At 42.8% G+C, this 27,188-nt stretch overlaps 1 protein-coding gene across 2 annotated transcripts in view; it reads left to right on the forward strand.

Annotated features, from left to right (window-relative positions):
* The window catches only part of atp6v1h (ATPase H+ transporting V1 subunit H), an 84,917-nt gene that overhangs the window by 14,710 nt on the left and 43,019 nt on the right, over positions 1-27,188 (forward strand). For both annotated transcript variants that reach the window (XM_055634065.1, XM_055634066.1), the window contains exons 5-6: positions 3,075-3,188; positions 25,729-25,833. In XM_055634065.1, the coding sequence (XP_055490040.1) occupies positions 3,075-3,188; positions 25,729-25,833 (219 nt within the window). The remainder of the gene's footprint in view (positions 1-3,074; positions 3,189-25,728; positions 25,834-27,188) is intronic.

Consider the following 27,188-nt stretch of genomic DNA (forward strand, 5'->3'; position numbering starts at 1 on the left):
TTAAAAAAAATTATTGATAAACGCTGTTTCCATCATTCCCACTTCAGAATTAATGTTAAATTTTAACAGAAATATCTCCTGGCAAATTGGGCGGGGGGGGGGGGGGGGGGGGGGGTCATCGGTGCGGAATGGATGGATTGAGGCTGGGGAATTAGTGCGTGTTGGTTGGAGTAGATGAAATTGTGAGGGGAGAGCGCGGGGGATGTCAGTGGGGTTGAATGGGGGGGGATCAGTACGGTATAGATGGGGGGGGGATATGTGCAGGATGGATGGGAGGGATCAGTACAGGATGAATGGGGGGGGATCAGTACAGGATGAATGGGGTAGACAACAATGCTGGAGAAACTCAGCAGCTGAGGCAGCATCTATGGAGCGAAGGAAATAGGCAAGGTTCCGGGTCGAGACCCTTCTTCAGACTGATTCCCCCATTCTTCTTGATGGGGGGGGGGGGGATCAGTACAGGATGAATGGTGATGTCAGTGGATCGGAGGGTATGTGCTGGATGAATGGGGGGGGATCACTACAGGATGAATGGGTGGGTCACTACAGGATGGATGGGGGATGGGAGATGGCAGGAGAATCAATGTGAGGTTGATAGGGAGATCAGTGCAGGATGAATAGATGGGAGAGGGGTTAGATGGGGAGGGGAGCACAGGAGATGTCAGTGAGGACTGAATAGAGGCAGGAATGGGGATCAGTGTGGAATTGAGAGGAGGGGTCCCATTGGGGGAGGGAGAGAAGGGGAAAGAGAGGGGAGAGAGAGGGGCGAGAGAGAGAGGAGACTTGCTATTGAGTTGTACTGCTTACACTTGCTATTGTGTTGTACTGCTTACAGCTGCAAGAACGTGTGTTGTACTGCTTACAGCTGCAAGAACGTATGTCATGTTCTATACTTTGGCAATATAACAATGTTTTTTTATCATGTCAATAAAGTTTTTAAATTGAAATTGTATCGACAGAGAGAGAGAGAGACAGACAAACAGAGAGAGACAGACAAACAGAGTCAGACAGACAAACAGAGAGAGAGAGAGAGAATTGGGGAATGTTATCCAAATAACATTCCCCAATTATAGAAAAAAATAGTGTTTTCGCACCTGTCCCACAAAAAATAGGTTTTATTTAATTAAAAAAAAAAATATATATATACAAAATAAATGAGTTCATTTCATATAGGCTGCTGGAATATCCAGGGTCTCTACTCTTCAACCTTCGGGATGAAGACTGGGAACCCTGAGTTCCTAAAGTCAATAGACGAGACTGATATAATGATTTTAACAGAAACATGGTACCGAAAGTATACGTTCATTCCCTGCCCCTCAGGGTACCATGGAGTCAAGGTGCCCTCAGTAAAAACTACTGATATACATAAGGGCAGAACCTCCGGTGGGGGTCTTGGTGTGGTTCAAAGGAGAACTAGACATCCATAAAACAGGGGAAATCACATATATGGTTGAAACAAGATTAAATAAACAGGAATAATTGGAAAAGATATATATCTATGTGCCGCCTACATACCCCCAATAGAATCGCCATATTTTGAAGAGGATATATTTGAAACTTTCCACATGGAAATCAATCATTTCCAGGCCCAGGGAAATGTGCTACTATGTGGAGACCTGAATGCAAGGATCGGATGTGAACCCGATTCCATAGACCCACAGGGCAACCATGTGTTTAGTCAAACCCCCTTGTATCTCACACCAACTATCATTAACCGAAACAACCTTGGCTGTGAAATAAATAAAAGTGGTGGAGAGGTAGGGCATCTCTGTAGAGCCTTGGGCCTGTACATAGTTAATGGTAGGCTCCGAGGGGACTCGCTGGGAAGGTTTACATATTCCTCAGCTCTTGGGTCTAGCGTGATAGACTACGCAATTACTGACATAGACCCCTGCACTCACTGTTAGGCAGCAGTCCCCTCTTGCAGACCATAGTTAAAGCAACATGTACCTAAAATTTCCTATGCAAACTAAAGACGAAAAAAAAGCTCTATAAACTAAATCAGACTTACAGATGGGCTTCAGATAGTGGAGATAAATTCATCATGGCCCTGAATTCACCTGATATATAAATAAAACACAAATAAAATATTGAAATTCAAGATGAGACTACTAGAGATGGTGTAAATGTGGCTATAAATGACATTAATATGATCTTTCACAAGGCAGCCATCAAAGCTGACCTTGTGAAACAGAAGAGAAAAGTTATCAAAAAACACAACCATGAAAAATGGTTCGACCATGAGTGTAAAAGTGTCAGAAAAGATCTGCGGAAAATATCGAACCAAAAACTGATCTGTTCGACAGGTGTTTGGGGATTTTATTTATTATAGAGAGAATTCTTCTGTCATCAGCTGTGGAGGTCTTCCTTGGCCTGCCAGTCCCTTTGCGATTAGTAAGCTCGCCAGTGCTCTCTTTCTTCTTAATGATGTTCCAAACACTTGATTTTAGTAAGCCTAAGGTTTGGCTGAGGTCTCTTAACAGTTTTATTCTTGTTTCTCAGTCTCATAATGACTTATTTGACTTTCATTGGCACAACTTTGCACCTCGTGTTGATAAACAGCAATAAAAGTTGCCAAATGAAAGACTGGAGGAAAGACTAGGTGCTGAGAGCTCTTGCATTAAGGAGGCAATTAAACATACCTGAGCAATTACAAACGCATGTAAAACCATGTCTCACACACATTATGGTGCCCTGAAAGGGGAGAACTATGTATAAACACAGCTGTAATTTCTACATGGTGAAACCAAAATATATAAAAATGGCCTTTAATAAAATCTGACTGTGCTTTTTAACCACGTGACTTTTTTCTATTACAAATCTCAAATTGTGGAGTACAGAGGCAAATACATAAATGATGGGTCTTTTTCCCAAACATTATGGGCACTGTATATATACAGCAAACTAACTTTTTCAGCTGTGTTGAATGTGATTATCTTTCTATCAATTCAATGGATTCAACAGAAAATATTGAATATATTCAAAATGTAATAAATCTGTCTATCAAATATATTAATTTTGTCTTTAAAACTAACTGTTCGTGACATTGATGGTATGGTGTTCACTTTAAACAGGAAAACCACCAACGAGTCAACATTTTTTTTGATTATGCCAAAAAAACTAAGAACACTGCTTGGTCATACTTCTTACCAATGTTGAATCGACAGGATCTATTTACTGTTCATATGGTGAGTAAGAATTCTATTGTAACTGCTGAGAAAAAGTTGTTCCCAAAATGATATGAATTATTACTTTATTGTCACATGTGACAAGTCACGGTGAAATTCTTTGTTTTGCATACCTTGGGTAGCAAAGATTTGTCACATAAAGGTTTTGGAAATTGCTTGTTGATCTTCTGTCACAGGTATTTGCTTAGATTGAGCTATTTAACTCCTTGTGTTGTGTCAGATGAACTTTTTACAAGATCTCAATTTTCACTTGAACATTTGACACAAACGAGAAACTTCATAGTGTTTGAATGATATTTATATTATGTACTAAACATGTTCATGACTTTTTTAAAGTTTGTTGGTGCTGTATGGTGCTTTTATGTGCAGTGTAGACTTGTGCTGAGCGTAAGAGTTGTTCATTTGCAGCTTTTAATTTGAGTCAGTGATAGAAAACCCACCTTCTATCTGTTCATATCTTCCGCAGGTAGATGTGAAAACTGCTCATATTTCCCTCTGGCTCTTTTTTAGAAAAAAAATATTATTATTGCCATGGCCAACATAAAAATTGAATCAATAAACATGGCAGATAAATTATCCTGGTGCATCTGAGTTTTAATTTTAGCCAATGGTGAAAAGAATCTTCTCTAAGTGAATAGAAACGGAATTAGTGAATTAGCCAGTTAATGAATATAAAGTCCTATCCACAGGGGAATGATGGAATCCAGCTGCTCCACCAGTATTAGATTTGTAAATCAAATGATACATAGATGCCTTCAATTTTACTGACTGCACAATAGTCGATTAAAAATAGACATTGCAAATTTAAAAAAATATAGTTCGGTACTTTGACAACAGACAAATTCAACCTCTAGTTTGGAAGTGAAAGCAGAATGTTGTAAATACCTAGTAGGTCAGGAAAGAACAACCAAGACAGAATGGGTTTGTGACTCGTATGTCAGATTGTTAAGTCTACTATTTCCATAAATGCTGTGTATTATGAGAATAATTTTGGAAAGACGACCTGCTACTCTAAACAGTTTGAGGAAATTCTGTACTTGTTCCTCAGGGGTTGGAGGGGTGGGTGGGGGTGGGGGGAAAGTCCCACTTAAGACAATCGAGCCCAGAAGTCTATAGTTCATTCCCAGGTTTGGAAATGCACCCAACAGCTGAGTTTCCAAGTGGCAGAAAATGTCCACAGCGGTAGAGTTGCTGCCTTACAGCGAACGCAGCGCACGGTTACCCTGTTCCGATCCAGACTACGGGTGCTGTCTGTACGGAGTTTGTACGTTCTCTCCATGACCTGCGCAGGTTTTCTCCAAGATCTTCGGTTTCCACCCACACTCCAGAGACGTACAGGTATGTAGGTTAATTGGCTTGGTAAATGTAATAATTGTTCCTAGTGTATGCGGGAATTGCTGGTTGGCGCTGACCCAGTGGGCCGAAGGGCCTTTTTCCACGCTGTATCTCTAAACTAAACTAATACTGACAGTCTCTCAGGTTTGTCCGTAGCTGTGTGTAAATAGGGTGTGTCTAAGCTAGGGAGGACTGAATACTGATATTGTTAATATAGACCAAATTAAAGGTACTATAAAATGGAGAATCCCTGCATTTGTCAGAATTGCTTAACCTTTGTCAGTGGAAAATTACAGGCTGTGGATGGCGCCGATCAGTCTGAGCCTCGGATTGATATGCAGGATGGTGATAAATCCAGGTGTTCTCCTCATTTACCCTTAATTGATAAAATGTATAAAAACTCTGCAAACAAACTTAAATGCATTGATATGATTGGATTGCTGCAAAGGGATTGTAAATAATGTTGCAAGACAGTTACCCTGCTGTTTGTTTATTGGCCAAAGTGATAAGCCCTAGCAGAATTGTTTTGAGTTCCAGGGTAAATGTTGCATTATTCAGTGAACTAGCTTCCTTCCAGAAGCTTCTGTAAGAAACATTGTTTTAGACTCTGTAATTGGATTAGGGAACTGTCAATAACGTATTGATGTAATTGATATGTTTGATTGGATTGTAAGGGGACCACCCCTATGTAGTTCGGCCCTCAAGGTTCGTGGATCTACAAAAGGTAGTCCCATTTTGGGTGTCGATCCTCTGGAAGGGAGCTTGGGACTGCATGACCTTTTGGGCAGTGTCTGCTTGTATGAGGCTAAAAGGCTTGGCCAGGCAGAGACAAGGATCGAACCGGCAGTGGTTTAGGTATCGTATAGGGGAATTTGTTGTTCGTTCAAAAAATTAAGTTTAGTTGGTCCAGTGTTTGAGTCAGTGTTTTTTTACTGAACTACACTAAGGAAGGATAAGCATTAGGAACATATTTACATCGGGGGCTCGTCCAGAATCTCAACAGTCCCCCCCCCCAAGCACAAATTTGCGTTTAAGTATGTTGAGCTGTTCCAGATTGCGAGTGAAGAAATCGGCGCCACATTGCGGTTTTCGCATTGGTTTTCCCCACTTCGTTAGTCTGAGTAGATCGATCATCCGCGAGCTTGGGAAAGGGTCCCAATGAGACCATAGAACAGAGTTTAGCAAGCACTGGGGGCACTCGTGCCTTTGGGGTTAGAGGCCCCTTTCTAGGGTTGGGTTCAAGTCCTCTCCTTTTGGTTAAAGGCCCATAATACTTAACCTTAGTCAGTAGCTGCAGCTGCTGCTAAGAAAACTATTTCATTTAAAAAAAAAACTAGAGGTTCAAGGCCCTGTCCAGATCGGGTATCCAATTGACTGGATATTGAAAGACGAACTGGGTGTAACAGTGCTAAGAGGCAAAGTACTGCGTCGTTGCTGGGGGAGCAGATTGGAAGCGCATCGACTGCCAGCATGAAAAGATTACGCACCCGGTGCCAAGCAGGTGGAAAGGAGGAAGCCTTTTTGATAGGTTGAGCCTATGTCGGTTAAAGTTCACGCCTCTGTGAGATATCTACTCTGAAAGGACGGGAAAGGAGTCTCGTATTGGGCACTCAGTGATTAGAGTATAGATTGGCCGAAAATATTCTAATTAATTTGAGAATTTCATATCCGAGCAAATTTTGAATTCGAATTTGCGTACGTCGAATCTACACACCAAAAAATAATTAGAGCAGAGCGAGTTGAAAATCTTCGATTCAAATTTACTAATATTCAGAATCTCACATTGAGGTGCTGGACAATTTAAAGTGTGCACATAGGCTGTGGGCCGAGCATCAAAAATGTGTCTAGAAATAGGATTTCATGACTCAAGTCACCAAACTACATGGAATTTTACACAGATTTGGATGAAATATAATTGAGAAGGATGTCATAACTCCTCATTGCCGAAAGTTGCACATTAATTAATTAAACTAATTAGAAAATGAGACCGGGAATATAAGCACCATCTAGTGGCCAATACCCATATTACACCATGGACAGCCTATTTCCGTGTTGTAGTCCATTTAAACTATATATTATTATACCTATATATAAAAATAATATGATGAATATAATTTGTGAGTTTTTTTAATGACACTGTCGCAGAGGTCCTGCTCCTGAACCAGCCTAATTAATGGGTTAGGACAGATCCTCTAGGTTTCCCCATTTAATGAACCCCGCTGACTGCCAAAGTGTGGAGAATGGGGGTGACGGCCATAGTGGGACTGGGGCAGTGCCAGACCTTTAAGAGACCTGTCTTATTTCTGATGTAAATGTCACATCCTGGCCAAGAATCGAATGTTCTGATGTTTACTCAATGAATATTCATTTTAAGCTACAATGAGCTTATATTTATGTTATAGACCACCAAGGTGCCTTTGCAAATGAGGGCTATTACCTTTAACCTAAAATAACCCTAAAAGTGTTGCATTGTTTAACTCTAGTTTGCGTGTGTGTGTCTGTGTGTGCCTTTCAAACGTGTATCTGTGGATGTAAGTGTATGTACGTGTGGATGGATGTATGTGTGCATGTATGTATGGATGTGTACATGTATGTCTGTGTGTGAATGGATGTGTGGATGTGTGTGAGCGGATTTATGTGTGTGTGTGTGTGTATGTGTGTGTTTGCATGCATGGAAGTGTGCGTATGGATGGATGTGTGTGTGTATGTGTGGATCGGTGGGTGGATTGTCGCAGTCATTCACCGGCACACCATTATCATAAGTAATTCACTCATTGTTTAAATAATTTGACCAAATAAACAGTGAAATAAAACTTTATATAATCATTTTTTTCCACAATTTATTTTGTTTACATTAAATCTGATCTTCATCTGAATATTCTTTATCTGATTCAAAGTCAGATTTTGCAGTAATAGAGTTTCTGCAGTCAACACACTTACATAAATCTGTACATGGCACACCATGCCGTTGACATGAGCATCTTCCTTTCCCTGCACTTGATTTCTCACAGTTTGTTTTCTTGCACGAACAGTATGTTAATTCTAGCAAGGTGTTTCGGGCTGGAGGCAGATCACCCCAGTCAATGTGCAATTCACCACCTACAATTTTCCACCCATGTCCCTTTGGACTGGGAATTTGTGGAAACTGTTCCAGACATTTTAAATGTATAGCAGCCTGGTAATTTGCTCTCAGGACATGCTTTCTGAGCGAGTCTGCAGTGGGTGGAAGACGAGCCTCTGATTTTGTTAACATAAGGAACAGGTTGTATGTAGCTTCATCTACTTTCTCACAGCCCTGCCCATATAACTTGCAAACAAATTTCTCTACACCTTTCACCAATTCATCACTGACTGAATGAGCTTCCCATTTCATGAAAGATGGCCTGGGTAGCTGTGTCACTTGCAAGCAACTTGAAGGCATTGGATTTGGATTTTCCATGAAATGAGCTAACTGAATCGCAGCCTGTGAAACAGTGCAAATATATCAAAGCTTTGGTGACAGCTGGTCCCAGATATGAGCTAATCTTTGATAGACTCATACTCTTTCTATTGTTGCCTTTTCCAGTGTGCAATAATAAGTCTGCTCCAATATGTTGTGACACAGCGACTCCAATCACAAACACATCTGTGTCAGGACTCCTGATTAGGATTGGGTATCTAGCTGGATCTGTTGAAGTTGATGGTTGATGACTAGTAGCATACTGACAATGAAGGAAAAGACAAGTGTCTGCTTCTTCATGGTTGCACTCCATCATGGTTGTACTATGGTACCAAGCGAGCACTCATTTGCCCATTGTTATCTGTCAACTCGTGACACTCCCCATCATGAGCAACAAACACTCACATTCTTCAGGAATGCAGATGGGTTTGTTCTGCCAAGTTTGAAAAAGGAACCTGATAAGCTCTGATTTGTTGTCACCACATGCAAGAAATTATTTCCATTGGTGAGGTACTTGCTGGTCTCCACTGTATATTTTGGTGATTAAGCTTCTGGCAACGGAGCATCTCCCTCTCTCAGCATTCTTGATGCTATCTTTCCTGTAAGTATCAACAACTAAGTGGATAACATTACTATGGACACCAAGGGCCAACTCAACCAGTTGTTTCAGAAGGTGATCAGCTAGCTTGCCAAATGTTGAAGGAATACTTCTCAAGGACAGTTCTTGCACCATAGCCATGCCGTCTACAATCCAGATGGTCCCTGGCAGAATGTCAACTTGGGGAGATGGTTGTACTTGCGATTCAACGTAGTGCAGCAAGGATGATTTTGTTGTATTGTTAAGTGATCCATCTGGATGTGCAAGTGAGAGAGGAAGAGGGCCCAAGTTGTATGTCAACATTTGACTCCTCCCATTTCCTCCAAACACAAGGCGTAGCTATGGGCTCACGCATGGGCCCCAGCTATGCCTGCCTCTTTGTCGGGTACGTTGAACAATCCTTGTTCAATACGTACCAGGGCCCCATCCCCGACCTCTACCTCCGTTACATTGACGACTGCTTTGGGGCCACCTCCTGCACCTACACACAACTGACTGACTTCATCCACTTCACCACCAACTTCCATCCGGCACTCCAATACACCTGGACCATTTCCGACACTTCCCTACTATTCCTTGACCTCACCATCTCCATCGCAGGGGACAGACTTCTGACTGACATGCACTACAAACCAACTGACTCGCATGGCTATCTGGATTACACGTCTTCCCACCCTGCCCCCTGTAAAGACTCCATCCCCTACTCCCAATTCCTCCGCATAATATTCTCTCCGAACACATTGTATGTCAGCATGTTACGGACATCAAGCTTTCGTACATTAGCAATGATCACTTGTCTGTGGAACATTCTGTCAGCCTTTCCACTTCCTTTCCTTTGATTTTAGATTGAGTTGACTTATTCATTGACTGGAAAGTCTTTGTTTTCTCCTTCTTTAGCGGCTTGAACATATCTTCACTGTCCTGGAGATGATGTTTGCAGTATGTGATGAAAGCTGCATCTCCCTTCTCCCACGCAATGATGTAAGCCTCAGTTACATCCTTGGAAGCAACGCATCCAGATGCTATGTGGACCAATTGGTCTTGGATGTCCTCAAAGGGATTAATGATAGACTCAAGGACAGATATAACCTTGCAGACATCCTCTTCATCTCTCTTTATTCGCGACTGCTGCAATTCCTTGCGACCCCTTGTCATCTGGTCTTTTCGTGCCATCTCCTGGAAATAGCGGCTCTTTTGGGCTGTGACAAAATCCATCTTGAGACAGCTCCTTTGCGAGTTGAGAATCCCACTATGCCTCCTTTTGTTTTTGTTTCTCGGTTGCAGGTCTGCTCTATGGCTTGATCACATGCTACTTGATCAGCCTGCCTCTGTACAGCAAAATGACCTTTCATGAACTCTTGGTGGACAGCAGGATGAGATGATGGGAGATCACACATCTCAAGCCAATAGGCTGGCAGGTAACGGGCATAGTTCATGTGATCGTAGGCAAACAACCATGTAATAAATGACCTAATCGCTGAGAGATGCAAGTCCCACTTCCCTTCCCTGGTTGCTCTGAGGAACAGTAGCATCACTTCTACCATTTCAATGTAAGAAGACCACACATTGAATGTTGGATTATTCGCCCTACTGTTGACAAACTCATCATACAATGTAGTCATCTGAAATTCATCTGACGATACAAGTTCTGTGAAAGCCTCTTTTGGAAAGGATGCATTCAGTCGGCTCATCAATGTTTCTGCTTGGCGTTTATCCTCTTCTGTAAGGGATTCAAGGAAGCTCTGCCAGCAGACGCGTTCCATTGCTTCCACCACACACTTGTGCATGCGGACCCTTCGATTGTAGTGATGCCCGTTCATTGCGCCATTCAAAGATCCCAGTGCCACGATCCCTGCTTCTATCACCAAGTTCTCAAGACCTGCATCTCTGAATCGTTTACCGATACAAGCTAACATGGTTAAAGAAGTGTGAAAGACACCAAGACGGAGAACTATCTGATCAGAAAATCTCTCATTACTCCATCTGATCTGCTGTGCTTTAGAGTATACAGCTTGATCAAACACTACAACCACCTGTTCTTGCTTCAAGGCATGGGCAATTTCAAGAGACTTCTCAAGAACGGTGAAGACAGTGTCATACTCAGTTGGACTGGCATCTATAATTGGTAGATAGCTGATGTTACACATTCCTGGAATATCATTCTGTAGAAGAGTTGCAGCCTATCCATCCAGGGAAGATCCTCTCAGATGAATCCACCAATTTCATCACACGAAGAGCCAGGTCAAGTGTTCTTGCAGAACTTTGGACTGATCGATAATGTCTGTCCACAAGATCAACCTTATCGCCTTAAGCTTTTGGTCCAATTTTTTTGCTCCCAAGATATTTCTTGATGTTAGGAGATGGCGGCTGGACAGATCGTTGTCTATCTCTAGCACTGGGCACAGGCTGCGATGACTGGGTTGATTCAGAGGTGGTAGATGGGCTCCACTGAAGAAGAATGCCATTCGTATTGTGTGTGGTTCCCTTTCCACTGATTGTTTCTTCCCCGAAATCATTGTTGTCCCATACAAACGTGGTGAAGGTTGTTTGAGCCTCAGCTGGAAGTAGGCCAATCCCCTGTTCTATCTGCCTCTTTGCCAGTGCAGTGTCATGTTTTAAGGCAAATGAATTTGATGAACAATGGCCAAATCCATTGAGCAGCCCAATTAACCTTGCTGAGCCTGTTAAATGTCTGACTGCCATGGAGAGGGCTGTGTGTTTTGGAAGGAGTATCCTTCCTTCGGATTTCAGGTACATGATATCCTGGGCAATTGACAGCAGACGGTGATGCATCTCGTCAGGCACATCAACTTTACCAGATTCTTTTGGCTCATTGCTTGCTCCAGTGGTCCATGCCAAAAAGTTGTAAGGTTCATCTGGGACAATCTTCGGCTGTATGTAATGTAGTGTCTTCAGAAGTCGGGGGCCATTGGATGTGGTTTGTTGAGTTGATGATGCTATTATGAACTATCTGGGCTGCATGAAACATGTCTCTGAGGTGATGGGACGATGATCCTTCTTGTTGGTTGTCACCGACAATCACACTGCTGTCACTGTCCTCAGTTGAATTATCTTCCACAACACCTTCAAACAGCTCTTCAACAAGAAGTGATTCAACAAATACAATTTCACTTTCCACTTGCCTAAATGGCCTTGTGAAACATAAGAGAGGGTGGGATCTCTTCAACCTTGCCTTCAGGCGGCCTGTCTTGTGAAATGATGCATTCAAGCCCTCAATTTCTCGAACCTCACATGAAAAGTCTTAAGTTTAGCAAGTCTTAAGATTTCTTTGCCGTGGATGATTCTCTGCTCGATGACTCTCTTGCAGAAACTAGAGTAGGACTTCTCATATACCTGCTGCTGATTATCTTGTTTACAATCTTGTGCAAAATCAATGACAACTCTGGTGTATCTCTGGTAGCATGATTTATGGTATCTCGCTTCAAGTGCTACAAGGTCTCTATCTCTTATGTATAACAGCAATGCCTCATCTTTCTTCATGGTTGCAGCAGTCATTAAATGACCACCTTGTTTTGTTTCACATTGCATTAATTTCTCCATTTTTCTTTTTCCCGTCTTTATTTCTTTTGTGTACTTTGAACCTTTACAAATGATGCAATGCGCTGGTAGGACATGCCTGCGGTCAGTGTGCTCAACAGTTGCTGTTTGTTGACTATGACTTGTCATGAATCGAAGCAGTCTCTTTGGGGCCGGCTCATCTGCTTCACCATCAGAAACTGCCTCTTGAGGCGATTCACCTGCTTCAGGCTTTTCAGCGTCTTGAACTCAATTGAAAGAGGAAAAAGAAAACAGAAAAGGAATGAAAATTAAAATAAATCAACATCCTCAAATATATCTTATCATTTTTCAAAGTAACATCATATGACCATAAGTAAAAAGATTTGTTGTTTGAGTCCTATCATTACCTTTCTTCCTTCTAGACTTTGCTATTGCTCGATTTATTGTTGTTATGTTGCAGAAGTGACGATAGCACTCTGCATGACAATTCGGGTATACACTGCTGCCTCCTAATAATAGAAGATAATATGTGTCAGGGTGTATTTTACATCTTTTCATGTTTTATATTATGTAAGACAATATCGACATATCAATGAGGAAATTAAACATGTATGCATGTCCAGGTAGATGGGATGGCAAGTCTGCAAATTATCAAATTAGTGTTCATTAAAGCACAGTGAATGTCCACACTAAACACTTTTATGTGGACATGCTCTGAAGAGGGGCAGAAGCTGCAGAAAAAAATAATCTCATTACTTAGGTCTGCATGGACTTCGATTCATAAAATGTCAATCTCTTCTTAATGTCAATGAGACTGACACTGTAATTTACAGCCATAGATAAGACTTCAAGTTCAAGTGCAGGAGCAGAGGGTGCAGAATAGCTAGAGAAAGAAACATCTCATAGTACCTAGGTCTGCATGGACTTCAATTCATAAAGTGTCAACCTCTATTTAATGTCAATGAGACTTACACTGTAATTTACTACAATTGATAAGTTATTTCAAGTTTAAGTAGAGGCTACAGAAAAAAAAATCTCATAGTCATTAAGTCTGCATGGACTTCAATTCATAAAATTTAAACCTCTTCTTAATGTTAATGAGAATAACAATAGGTTACTACCATAGAAAAACTAGTTCAAGTTCACATATCACCAATTCATTTCTACAGAAAAATCAACCATTTCTGACCATTTCTCACTGCAATGGAAGCCTATAAATAGCGATCGATATCCCTCCATTTATCTCCCGTGGTCGGGGTCTGAAAACGGCCGCTACAGACGGCCCTATGTACAGCATGCCTCCCCCCGCCATCGGAGATGATCCGCGGCTCCGCATTCGCGAATCGGCCGCTTCTTAATTGAGAATAGGCCCCACGGTCGGAGCACTTTTTCCCGGTAAGTTTATCGCTGGCAGCTCCGAGATTAGCTGTTAAAGACTTATTACTCTACAACAAGCTGGCATTAGTGACAATGTTTAATTGACTGTGTTATGGAAACATATAGTTTAGGCCCTCAATGTCATGAATGAATGAATGAATGAATGCATGAGTAAGTGAATGAATGAATTTATTCACATTATAAAAGGGTGCAATTAAATTAATTGAACTCCATACAGATAGATTTTCATAAATTCAGACTTGAGATCTTACCTTTCAGTTTGAGTTGATTCCTGGCTATCTTCTTTGTGTTGGAGCACCTCAGCAGCGACTTTGCTTTCAAGGCTTTCTTACACTTCCATCCACTTAGCAGCACATTCTTCAGCCTTTTTAATGCTTTTCTCACTAAATTCAATTACCTTGCTGCAAGTTTCCATGACATGTATTTCACAGAACAACAAATCAGAATCTCCAGTAAAACAGGCATTTGTAGAGGCACCCTCAGCCATTTTGTGTGCTAACCTGAAGCAAAGCACGTGATTGGCCAATTGGCAGACAAATCAATGTTAAACGTGCTTTGATTGGACTAAAAATCACCCGAAATGTTTCCGTTTTTACTCTTAATTTAATAAAAATGTGCAAGTCTTGTTCATGACGAGTTTCGGGTGATTTATATAATTTTTTTTACACAATATGTGAAAATTTCATGTAGTTTGGTGACTTGGGTCACGAAACTAGAATAAAGCTCCTCGGCCCACAGCCTAACATTTCCTTTCGGATTAATCTGTGCATGATAATAAAACTTAAAAGTTGTGTACAAAGTGCATGTAAGACTGCCGTTGTTGCATTGTGCTTACTGTGTATTGCTTTTGATTTAGATTTCAAATGTTGGATACATTGTAGTAATAATAGTTTAAATCGGCTGTATAAAAATATAGTTTTATCCGGACTGTTGTTATAATCGGAGTCCGACTCGTGATTGCCAGGGGTTCGTATCCCTCCGATCACTGTGTCGTGGGAGGGATTGTTCCATTGACTGAGCACACCACGAGGAGGGATTAAAATATACTGTGGCTTGCTTTTGGAACTGCACAGTAATGAATGCGATATTGGACGAATGATTGTAGTTTATACAGGAATGTGGTTGTGTATGATAATAATAAGTGGTGTAATTTCTTGTCTGTGTACAGTTTTGCTTGCTTGTTTGGAGCTCATTTGCATGTGTTCGTTCTGGGTGTAGGAAACAGGCTGCGGGAACGAGTTTGATTGTGTTTGATTGTTTCCTGGAGCACCTTAATCTTTAGATGATTGAGGATTGTTAAAATTGTAGAGTTGAAATCGTGTGGATTTGTGGGAGATAATAGAAGAATTTGAATACAGGTGCACAACCTTTTATCCGAAGATCCAAATAACGAAAACCTCCGAATAGCGACATTTTTTCAGTCCTTGAAAAAAGGTCCTTGAAAACGTTCACAGAGGGCGGCCCGCAGAGGTGACAGAGGAACCTCCGGTCAGTCCTCGAAGAAAGGGGAACTAAATCCCCATCCATAAAAGAGAAGGTGAGGGTATATTGCGCGGGAGGGTTAATAATTGACAATATGCTGCTGTCTGCCCGCTGAGTTAAAAAAGTTCCCACGGTAGACTCACGATACACAGTGTATCGTGAGTCTTGCGTGGGAACTTTTTTAACTCAGCGGGCAGGGAGCTGCAGATTGTCGCTCCCTTCAGTTTCACCCCACCTACACCCCTCTGCTTCCCGGCCATGTGTGTGACCCCTTCCCTCCCCTCTCCAGCTCCCCGCCCATTGCACCCGGCGTGGGGGCTTTGCACTGTCTTCACGTCGGCAATGCCAGTCACCGGAGACGTCAGGACCAACGGGACACCGACCCCCCAGGCCCACTGCAAGCACGGAGATCCCAGAGACCCACAGCCAGCAGCAGCCCAGCCCCGTTCCAACTCCAGAGGAAAACTGCGAACTAGCGGGAGACATCGAGACCACCAGGAGCCGCTCCCCGATGGGCCGCTACGGCGACAAGTGGCAGTTCGCCCACAGCCCGAGCTGTGTCCCCTCATCGGGACACCGACCCCCAGGCCCACTGCAAGCACGGAGATCCCAGATCAGCAACTCCAGCCCAGCCCCGCTCCAACTCCAGAGGGGCAGAAACTGATGGTGCGCAAGGTGCGTCTTGTTCTTGAGGTCGCGCAGCTCGGGCTGTGGGCGAACTGCCACTTGTCGCCGTAGCGGCCCATCGGGGAGCGGATTCCTCTGGAGTTGGGGGTGGGGGGGAGAGGGAGGGGGGGTATTGTGCTGTTTGATCGCCCCCTGCTATCCCAGGGACAGGGAAACAGGACGTTCACCCAGGGCGGCCCGCAGAGGTGACAGCGGAACCTCCGGTCGGTCCTCGACGAAAGGGGAACTAAATCCCCATTCATAAAAGAGAAGGTGAGGGTACATTGACCGGGAGAGTACGAATCCCAAGACAAAGTTGAGTGAGCGTTCACCGAGGGCGGCCCGCAGAGGTGACAGCGGAACCTCAGGTCGGTCCTGGAAGAAAGGGGAACTAAATCCCCATCCATAAAAGAGAAGGTGAGGGTATATTGCGCGGGAGGGTTAATAATTGACAATATGCTGCTGTCTGCCCGCTGAGTTAAAAAAATTCCCACGGTAGACTCACGATACAGTGTATCGTGAGTCTGGCGTGGGAACTTTTTTATCTCAGCGGGCAGGGAGCTGCAGATTGTCGCTCCCTTCAGTTTCACCCCACCTACACCCCTCTGCTTCCCGGCCATGTGTGTGACCCCTTCCCTCCCCTCTCCAGCTCCCCGCCCATTGCACCGGCGTGGGGGCTTTGCACTGTCTTCACGTCAGCAACGTCAGCCACTCACGGGAGACGTCAGGACTGCAACGGGACCCCGGCCCCACCGGCCCCCATTAGCCCACTGCAAGCACGGAGATCCCAGAGACCCACAGCCAGCAGTTACCCAGCCCCGTTCCAACTCCAGAGGAAAACTGCTTACCACTAGCGGGAGAGCATCGGGCATCGTGGGGGGGTCAGGGCCATTAGAAGCCGTTCCGGCCGATGGGCCGCTACGGCGACAAGTGGCAGTTCGCCCACAGCCCAAGCTGTGGCCCCAATCAAATCTGTACACAGGATTCTTTACCCCCACCGCCCACTGCAAGCACGGATTTCACAGTACCAGAAGCCCAAGAAAAAGCCTCAAGTAGTTTACGGACAAAGAAGGTCCAGAAGGATATAGAAACCCCCGCTTGCGAACTTAAACCAGACGAGTTGAACGAGTAGTAGCGAGAAGAGAAGTCGCAAGAAAGTACCGTGTTCCCCCATGTGAGGGGGAAGATACATCTGGGCCGTAGCGACCCAAAGAAACCGGATAGATCTTGATATGGCAGAAAGTACAAAATCTAAACAAACAACCTGTAGACGGTTCCCTGTTGGGGTAATGCCTAATCCTTTTTTGATCGCCCCCTGCTATCGCAGGGACAATAATCCCACAGGACGTTCACCGACCCCATGGAAGCCCAACGAGATGATGTGACTGCGTCAAACCTCCGGTCGGTCCTCGACGAATGGGGAACATGTATATCCCATTCATCCCGAGATTTATGGGCTGTGATCCAGCAGATAATTACCCCAAGCAAACACACCAGGTTCCTAACAATTCTAGGACATCCACCGCACGATCCAAGACTAGCAAATATAAAGCGGACAATAGTGCAAGAGAAGGCCCGCAGAGGTAACAGCGCAAACACTCGGATCAAAGTCCTGGAAGAAAGGGGAACTAAAAAGAGAAGTGGAGGTATATTGCGCGGGAGGGGTAAAGCCTAGTGGAAGAAACCAGACATTTTTTTCCAGATGTCGTCTGCACACCAAAGCTCACGTTTGGCGTCTCGGCTGCACACGGATATAAGAGTGTGAAAATGTCGCCTTAGGCCGCCTTAGGGCATGAAGCCCCGCTAGGGTGACATGAGTGCGGGAGGTGATTCAATGCTGCGGTCACATTTACAAATTCAGGAATTCATTCAACACACTGCATTTCATACAGACATTTATTCTGCAAGAAAAAAACTACACTGAAGACTGAAACTCGCGACCGAGGAACTGCCGGGATCAAGGCGCAAACTCGCGACCTTGCGGATATGAGCCGGGCACTCTACCACTGAGCCAGCCATTAAAATCTACGCTAAAAAATTTCCATTCCGAAGACCGACAAATTCCAAATTACGAAAAGTGTCTGGTCCCAAGGCTGTCGGATAAAAGGTTGTGCACCTGTAGTAGATTGGAAAGATTGATTGCGATTGTATTGAAAGAGGAGCGAGACTGCTGGCGCTTCGGAGCCGCTGACCATTGTTCAGGAGCGAGTTTGGTAATCTCGGAAATTGAGAGAGAGGGGTGAATGGTGAAGAAGGTGTGAGTGGTTTAGGAGTTGCTTCCATTGTCCAAAAGAACGGGGAATCACGTGGAATGAGATATGACTGCTGATTCTGAAAGTCCTTTACAATTAATATGCAGCGAATTTCCACAGAGAGCCGAACGATTGAGAAACCTTTCCGGGGTATTAAATAAAGAATTAGGGAGCGATTTATGGCCCGAGAGTGGTCTTAATACATTGAAGGGATTGAAGTACATTGAGCAAATTATCTGGCAATGCAGTGATAGTGAAGAGGCAAGGGAATTAATTAGATTGTGGAAAGATTATTATGAGGAACAGAATGCGAGTAGAGAATCTGAAAGAATGGCAAGTTGGAAGGAAGCAACTCTGAAGCGGGGATAGAATTGGAGGATATTGAAGCGTACCCACCTCCAGGCATCTTGAGAGAGGAGCATGGAAGTATTAGAGATAAGGGCAGAAGGAAATCTTCCAAAGGAAAACTGGCACCAGTAAATTTCGAGCTTGTGGACCCGATGGTTGGGGTTAGTTTTGAGGGGGATGATGATGAGTATTTAGAAGATTGGAAAAATGTTAAAGCCCTGTCCCACTGTACGAGTTCATTGAAAGAGTTCTCCCGAGTTTGCCCTGATTCGAACTAGGAGATTTACGGTAATGGCCGCTCGTCGGTACTCGGGGCTCTCGTGGACATTTTTCAACATGTTGAAAAATCTTCACGAGTCTTCCCGAGCTTACCTGCCATTAGCAAGTCTTCCCGAGTACCTGCCGTTAGCGTTACGAGCCACTAAGAGACGTCCCCGAGCTCCGACGTACCCGCTACGTTCATTCTCCGTGCTTACCACGAGTTTGATTTTTTTTTTAAAAACTCGGGAGAGCTCTTGAATGAACTCGCATCGTGGGGCAGGGCCATTAAAAATAGAAATCTACGGCCACCACCTTACTCCTCTTGCGATCCCCGAGCTTCAGATGCACGATGTATAGCTTGTGAATGGAATAGACAATCAAATTCTGTAGCACAGGATTCTTTAAACCCGACCGCTCCATTAATAATAGATAGTCCGAGATTTCACAGTACCAGAAGCCCAATGAAAAAGAAAACTCAAGTAGTTACGGACAAAGAAGGTAGAGGAAGGATATAGAAACCAGGGTATTCTTGCGAACTTAAACCTAGACGAGTTGAACGAGTAGCGAGAGAAGAGAAGTCATTTAGAAAGTACCGTGAACCCCCATGTGAGGGGGAAGATACATCTGGGGATGAGACAACAAAGAAACCGACATAGATCTTGATATGGCAGAAAGTACAAAATCTAAACAAACCACCTGTAGACGGTTCCCTGTTGGGGAAATGCCTAATCCTTCTTTTGATCTGGTCAATGCAGTGAGTGCAAATTATCCCATGCAATAGGAGTCTATACCCCATGGAAGCCCAACGAGATGATGGCCATTTTGTCAAATACCCGATCGTAGAAAATCACCTAAGAACTACAATGCATGTATATCACACAGAATCCCGAGATTTATGGGCTGTGATCCAGCAGATAATTACCCCAAGCAAACACACCAGGTTCCTAACAATTCTAGGACATCCGCTGCACGAAGCTCTAGCAAATATAAAGCGGACAATAGTGCAAGAGAAGAAGATGTTTTAATGGCCCTTGCAAACACTAATCAAAAGCCGATTGACAGCCAGGATCCTAGATATAAGACCAAAAAAGGGAGTGGGAGGAATGAAGAGCTGGAAGCCTTATTTAAACCACATGAAGGACAGGATTGGGAGGTGGAAGTGTTGGCACTAGTTGAGGGAAAAGAGGGAGCTGCCAAATATACTAAAGTACCAGCACAATTATGGAAAATAACTGCAGGTGTTGCTCCTCACATTACTCTAAAGGTGAACTACCCAGCAAGAGCCAAATACCTAGGAACGATGGTACGGAAGGCAATCACCATGGCAGACCCCAATAATTACCACAAGCAAAATTTGTCTAATCAATATGTTGTTGAATTTTATCAGGCCCCAAAGACAGTTGTTACCCGCTTACATCATCATCCAGGGAGTGAGGTATGTGAGTATGTGGACCCTCAAGTGTGGGCGGAGGACATAGCTCAGGTAGGATGCGTGAACATCAGTCCCATCCAAGTCGCACTCCAGAAAGGGGTAACACTTACTTCAATACAACAATATCCACGAAAATTATAGGCCATCGGCAGCATTGACAAATTAATTTGGGGTTTGCTGGAACAGGGAATACTGGTGAAGTGCCAATCTATTTGTAACACCCTTATGCTTGCCATTCCAAAACCAGGATAGGAGGGCCAATATAGACTTGTGCAAGATATGAGGGAAATCAACTCTTGTTGTGGAACCGCTCCATGCCCTTGTGCCAAACCCTGCCCATATCCTTGCCCAATTACCGGCTGAAGCAAAAATCTTTTCAATAGTCGACTTGCAACATGCATTCTTTTCTCTGCCTCTTCACGAAGACAGCCAATATTTGTTTGCTTTCACATATAGGGGCCAACAATACACCTGGACCAGATTTCCTCAAGGGTTTATCAATTTGCCTACTTTATTTTCCAGGTGTCTACAAGACCAATTAAATACTTTAAAATTCAAAATGAATTCAACATTAATGCAGTATGTCGATGATTTTGAACAACCCAAAACTTCAATTCAGACATTGTACATTGATTAACCCAGCCTCTTTTCTTGTTTCACCCCCAGAAGTGGCCAGCAAAAACAAATCCAGTAATCGAAAAGATACTGCACAATTACTAAACCATCTAGCTGATTTAGGATATGTAGTCTCCCAGTCAAAAGTACTGATGGCCCAGGAGAAAATAAAATTTTTAGTGATTATAATTTCGGCAGCCAAAAGCAGTATCAAGAAAAGCAGACTTGAACCCATCTGCGAATTCCCAATTCCAAAAGAAGCAAAACAAATGAGGCAATGGCTTGGCATGGTCAATTATTGTAGACCTTGGATCCCTGATACTGCTCTGGAAACCAAGGAGCTAACAGCCTATACCAGCAAGGAGGGTGAATTTAAATTAACAAAGAAAGCACAAGAGGCCTTTGAAAACTTAAAAAGATCGCCGATGCAAACCCCGGCGTTGGGAAGACCATTATACGATCGACCTTTCCAGCTCTTTTGCACCATTTTATCTGAATGTGCAACTTCGGTTCTGACTCAAAAACATGGGGATAGACATAGACCAGTCGCTTATTACTCCTCTAAATTAGATCTGGTAGCCAGGGGATATCCACTTTGCCCTCAAATTGTAACTGCAATATATAATAGAAAATAGGTGCAGGAGTAGGCCATTCGGCCCTTCAAGCCTGCACCGCCATTCAATATGATCATGGCTGATCATCCAACTCAGTATCCCGTACCTGCCTTCTCTCCATACCCCCTGATCCCTCTAGCCACAAGGGCCACATCTACCTCCCTCTTAAATATAACCAATGTTTACAATCAACTGCTAAATTGACCCTCCAGCAGGAGATTGCATTATACAGCTCACATTCGTTATAGGCATTGTTGGGGCAGCTTCAAACCCAGCACATAACAATGGCCTGCCAAAATCAGTATGAGATCTATCTTTTGAACAACCCAAAACTTCAATTCAGACATTGTACATTGATTAACCCAGCCTCTTTTCTTGTTTCACCCCCAGAAGAGCAATCAGAAGCAGGACATGACTGTCTATTTGTCATAGAGGAGGAAACATCTATAAGGGAGGACTTGAGGGATGCACCCATAGAGGACTCTGACATAATATGTGGACGGGAGCGTATTTATTGGACAGTGGGGTGAGAGATTGTCTGGTATGCAATTGTTAATCAGAAAGTGAAAATTGGGCTTGTGTTATTGGGGAAAATTTAAAAGTAAATATTTACACTGATTCTCGGTATGCATTTGGAGTGGTGCATGATTTTGGACAATTATGGAAAAATAGGGGATTTCTACCTTCTGCAGGAGCCCAAATCTCAAATAAACAATTGGTGACAGATTTATTAAAGGCCTTAATGCTACCTAGACAAATTTCTGTTATGAAATATAGCGCACACACCACAGGACAGACTCCAGTAGATACCGGGAATCGTAATGGCGATTTAGTAGCTGAGAAAGTATCATAGGAACGTAAGATGGTGGTACCCAAAATGATGAGGCAGACTAAAAGTATAACTAACAAGTCCCCCTTGGAGAGACTGATGCCAACCATCCAAGAAATTGGTCAATTACAGGAGGAGGCTACTGACAGAGATAAGCAACGATGGAGACAACTTGGGTGTATACTGGATTGTATGACTAGACTGTGGACCACTCCAGCAGAGCAGACCTGCATGACAGATTCATTGGCAGTATGGGCTATAGAGTGCATGCACTGTGCAACCCATTGTGGTGCAAGGGCAGTAGGGGACAATCTAATGGCTACTAGGTGTGATGAAAATAATCAACTCTTAACATAAGACTGCGGAGATGACCGACAACATTCTAGCATTGACCAAAGCCTTAAGGGACTCGCATTGTAGAGTAAGAGCAGCCTTTAGTGAGATGCCTTTGTTAGAAACTCCCATTAAAGTAAAACCTGGAGACTATGTCCTTATAAAGAATTAGGTGAGAAAGTGATTGGAGGTTCGTTGGGAGGGACATTACCAGGTTCTCCTAATGACACGAACAGCAGTGAAAGTGGATGGAAGGAATGAGTACATCTCCATCACTAAAAGTATCAGTGGAAGTATGGACTGCTAACTTACTTCATCCCAGGTTTTCTTAGGAACCCTGTACTCTACTATGGATCAAGCACAGATGAACTATCAAGACTGATGGATGGGATTCGCACCCACAAAAAATCAGGAGGTGAAGAGTCATCAGACGGAAATCATGAAGCTACACCCACGAAAACACGGGAAGCTTGATGAAGTTCTGGGAAGATACATCAGCATCTTTTTGTTAGGACATTTGTTAGAGTGAAGCAATCGTTATTGTATTTTAGGTTATCATTAATGATGAGGGTTATCATAAATGATGAAAATGGGGAATGTTAATATTGACCAAATTAAAGACACTATATAATAGAGAATCCCTGTATTTGTCAGAATTGCTTAACCTTTGTCAATGGAAAATTACAAGCTGTGGATGGCGCCGACTAGTCTGAGCCTCAGATTGATATGCAGGATGGTGAAAGATCTAGGTGTTCTCCTCATTTTCCCTTAATTGATAAAATGTATAAAAACTCTGCAAACATACTTAAATGCATTAATATGATTGGATTGCTGCAAAGGAATTATAAATAATGTTGTAAGACAGTTACCTTGCTGTATGTTGATAGGCCAAAGTACTAAGCCCTAGCAGAATTGTTTTGAGTTCCAGGGTAAATGTTGCATTATTCAGTTAACTTGCTTCCTTCCAGAAGCTTCTATAGACTCGCTGTGATTGGAATGGGGAACTGTCAATAATGTAATTGATATATTTGATTGGATTGTAAGGGGACCACCCCTATGTATTTCGGCCCCTCAAGGTTCATGGACCTGTAAAAGGTAGCCCCATTTTGGATCGGTGTCGATCTTTTGGAAGGGTCGCTTAGGACTGCGTGCCCTTTTGGGCAGTGTCTGCTTGCACGAGGCTGAAGGGCTTGGCCAAGCAGAGGCAAGGATCGAACCCGTGTTGGTTTAGGTGTCGTATAGGGGAATTTGCTGTTTGTTCCAAAAATAAAGTTTAGTTGGTCCAGTGCTTGAGCCAGTGTTTTTTACTGAACTAGACTAAGGGGGGGGGGGGGGGGGGGGGGGGGGGGGGTTAAGCTTTGGGATTGTATTTACAATATTGCAGTACAAAAATTACAACCCACTCCGGATTATTAGCTGTCCCATGATATTGCTTGCCAGGGACCTTTGGGCACATCGCTAGCTGCAGCCCTTATTGCTTTTCTCTGGAATACCAGAGATTATGGAGAGACCTGATAGAAGTATCGGTACATAAAATAATAAGAAGCATGGATAGGGTAGACTTGTCAGAATTGTTTATCCCAGGATGGGAGGGCATTGCTTTAAGATGAGAGGAGCAAAGTCAGGATGACTAGTGCCTGGAAGGCATTACATTTGAATTTGATTCCTTTATTGTCATTCAGACCTTTCGGTCTGAACGAAATTACGTTGCCTGCAGTCATACACAGTAACAATAAATAACAAAACATACAATAAACACAAATTAACATCCACCACAGTGAGTTCACCAAGCACCTCCTCACTGTCATGGAGGCAAAAGTCTTAGTCTCTGTCTCTTCCCTCCTTGTTCTCCCTCTGCGCTGAGGCGATCGATCCAGGCCGAAAATGCCGCTCTCCAGTCCAGCGGACCTCCATGGTGATGTCGCCGCTGCCGAAAGCCGGAACGCCGTCTCCGCTCAGAGTCCCGCTGCATCAGCTCCGAGTCCCGCTGCATCAGCTCCGAGTCCCGCAGCCACAGCTCCGAGTCCCGCAGCCTCAGCTCCGTGTCCCGCTGCAACAGCTCCGAGTCCTGCAGCCTCAGCTCCGAGTCCCACTGCAACAGCTCCGAGTCCCGCAGCCCCAGCTCCGAGTCCCGCTGCAACAGCTCCGAGTCCCGCTGCCCCAGCTCCGAGTCCCGCAGCCTCAGCTCCGGGCTGCTGCATCAGCTCCGAGTCCTGCTGCCTCAGCTCCGGGCCGCTGCATCAGCTCCGAGTCCCGCAGCCCCAGCTCCGAGTCCCGCAGCCTCAGCTCCGGGCCGCTGCATCAGCTCCGAGTCCTGCTGCCTCAGCTCCGGGCCGCTGCATCAGCTCCGAGTCCCGCTGCAACAGCTCCGAGTTCCGCAGTCTCAGCTCCGGGCCGCTGCCGAAAGCTGGCTTTTTTTTCCTCCCAATCTTTTCACTTGAAACCTGATGTGAAATATAGCACTGCTTCAATGTCAAATTTATATATCAATTGTGTTTCTAAAATGTGGCTTTTTTTTAAATCATTGCTGTGTTGCCTGAATAACAAATATATTTTCAATATGGTGACCACTGTTAAAAAAGTTAGAGCTTAACTTATTTATTTTCCAAACAAAAGCATTGAAGCACTGCTATGTAGTTTGAAGATAATTCACGTTGTTAAATAGTTGAATTGTTTTGTGACAAATGACTGTTTTTTCCATGCATTCGAGAAAGCTTTTATTTTTCTTCATTTACTTTTGTTTAAACATTTTTGTATTGTGAATTTGTGTGCAATTTCTTCTTTCATTTATTATTTCTCGGATAATTTTTTTTTGAAAGATTGTAACTTTGAAATGTAGGACATCTTAATATTACATTTGTTCACATCAAATTTAAAATCATTTGCTTGTGTTAGTCTCAGAATATATCCAATGGACCTTTTGTTAGTGTCGAAAGTTGGAGTTAACTCATTTCTGAATATCCAAAAAGGTGCAAGTTTAATATAAGGCTGGAATGTTGCTTAGAAAGAACTTTGGATAAGTAATTTTACATTTTCTTGAAATATTGCATTTGTCATTTCTGATCAACTTCCTCATGTAGTTCAAAAAAATTAATTAAGGCAATGTTGCTTTGAGGCAAATGTTCATTCTGTGTGAATATTTTAATTGTTTAAGTGCTTTCAGATTTCTTCCTGCTATTGGTGGTGCTGTGTTGATTGAAATGTATCAATATAATTACAATAGGGGTTATATCAGCCTATTTGAACAAAAACAATTATTAGTATGAATGGACGTCCATTTATCTTTTATCTGTGCAAATGTTGATACTGACATTTTTTTATTCATTTATTTATTTTAATCTATTTCAATTCCTAAATAGTATACAATTTGCAGAGATTCCAAATATCTTTAGAGAAATTTTGTTTCTTAATATCTACAGGCAGCAAGAATTATAGCAAAGCTGGCTGCTTGGGGCCGTGAATTGATGGAAGGAAGTGATCTGAACTATTATTTCAATTGGATTAAAACTCAGTTGAGTTCCCAGGTAACCTTTTTTTTTTAAATCTGCATTTCAATTAAACCATTTTCGGAATAATATCTATGATGTGAGCAGCAGAAAGGCCAGTGTAATTATACTCGGAATTTAAAGATGCTTAATTAAGTGGACCGAGTGACAATGCTGCTATAAGATACTACTGATACAATCAGAGAATTAGATAGCATTGAATTGAATTTTATTTTTGTTATTCAGACCTTTTTGGTCTGAACGAAATTTTGTTGCCTAAGGCATATAGATTCTGCAGAGTATAACATTCTTAACCATTGTAGGATAATTTCATATTTCATAAAGCTTATCTTGTTCTGCCTTTGACAGTAATAGATTCGTAATATTCCGGAGTATGGTAGAATGTTATATTTGGAGGTCAGAAATGACCATATTTAACCTGAGTAAAGGAAATTGCAGTAGATTGGGGATATGGTTGGTTAAACTGGTCTGGTCCAATAGATTAGCAGGAAAGGAGTGGTAATTCAGCAAGCCTTCAAAAAAATAATCTCAGTAAAGCAGATAGATTGTAAGGGAGAGATCAACCAATCATGCCAGAAAGTTAAGGAAATTGAAGGAGAAATCACGAAAAGGAGACAAAAGTTAGAAATAGATCTAAAGATTGTGATAAATTCAGAATAGAACAAAGAAATGGAATAAATGGAATTGTGAAAGAAAATATATTGAAGACAAACTGGCAAGGAATATAAAAATGGACAAGAAAAGTTTCTTTAAGTATACAAAAGAGAAGTCCAAATGAACATTGTCCCTTTAGAGAATGAGGCTGGGCAAATAGTTAGGGGAAGAATGGATTTGTCTTTATTGTAGAAAATACTATCACCAATCCCATTAATACTGAGTAATATTGGGGAGGAATTAAATATGATCATTAGTGAATTGTTATTCAGGTTTGAAGGCTGATTAAGCCAATGGCTTGCATTCTGAGATCTTAAAAAACTAGTCAACAAAAGTGCTTCATTTAAGATTTTTCTGAAATTGTTGATTCTAGAAAACTGATTTGTTCAAAATGCAAGACAAAAACGTAGGACAATTGTTGGATAAATGTTAAATTTGCAGTATCTAATATGAAAGCTTATTTTTGGAAAATTAATTGGTCTAATCCATTGTCAAGGATTTACTGGTCTTAATGTGCGAGCCAACTCAGATGTAAAGGCTAAGTCATGCCTTGCAAATCTAATTTCTTTTTTTTGAAAAAAAGGGATGTTTATGGATTAACTTTTTATGAACTTGTAGAAAGCATTATTATTAGCTAAAGCATTAAAGCTTTAGATTAATAGCTAAAGCTGAACACAATTATTAAACTGGTTCAGAAAGTGGCTGCACAGAGAAGACAG

Source organism: Leucoraja erinacea, chromosome 4 (assembly GCF_028641065.1).
Source record: "Leucoraja erinacea ecotype New England chromosome 4, Leri_hhj_1, whole genome shotgun sequence".
NCBI lineage: Eukaryota > Metazoa > Chordata > Chondrichthyes > Rajiformes > Rajidae > Leucoraja > Leucoraja erinaceus.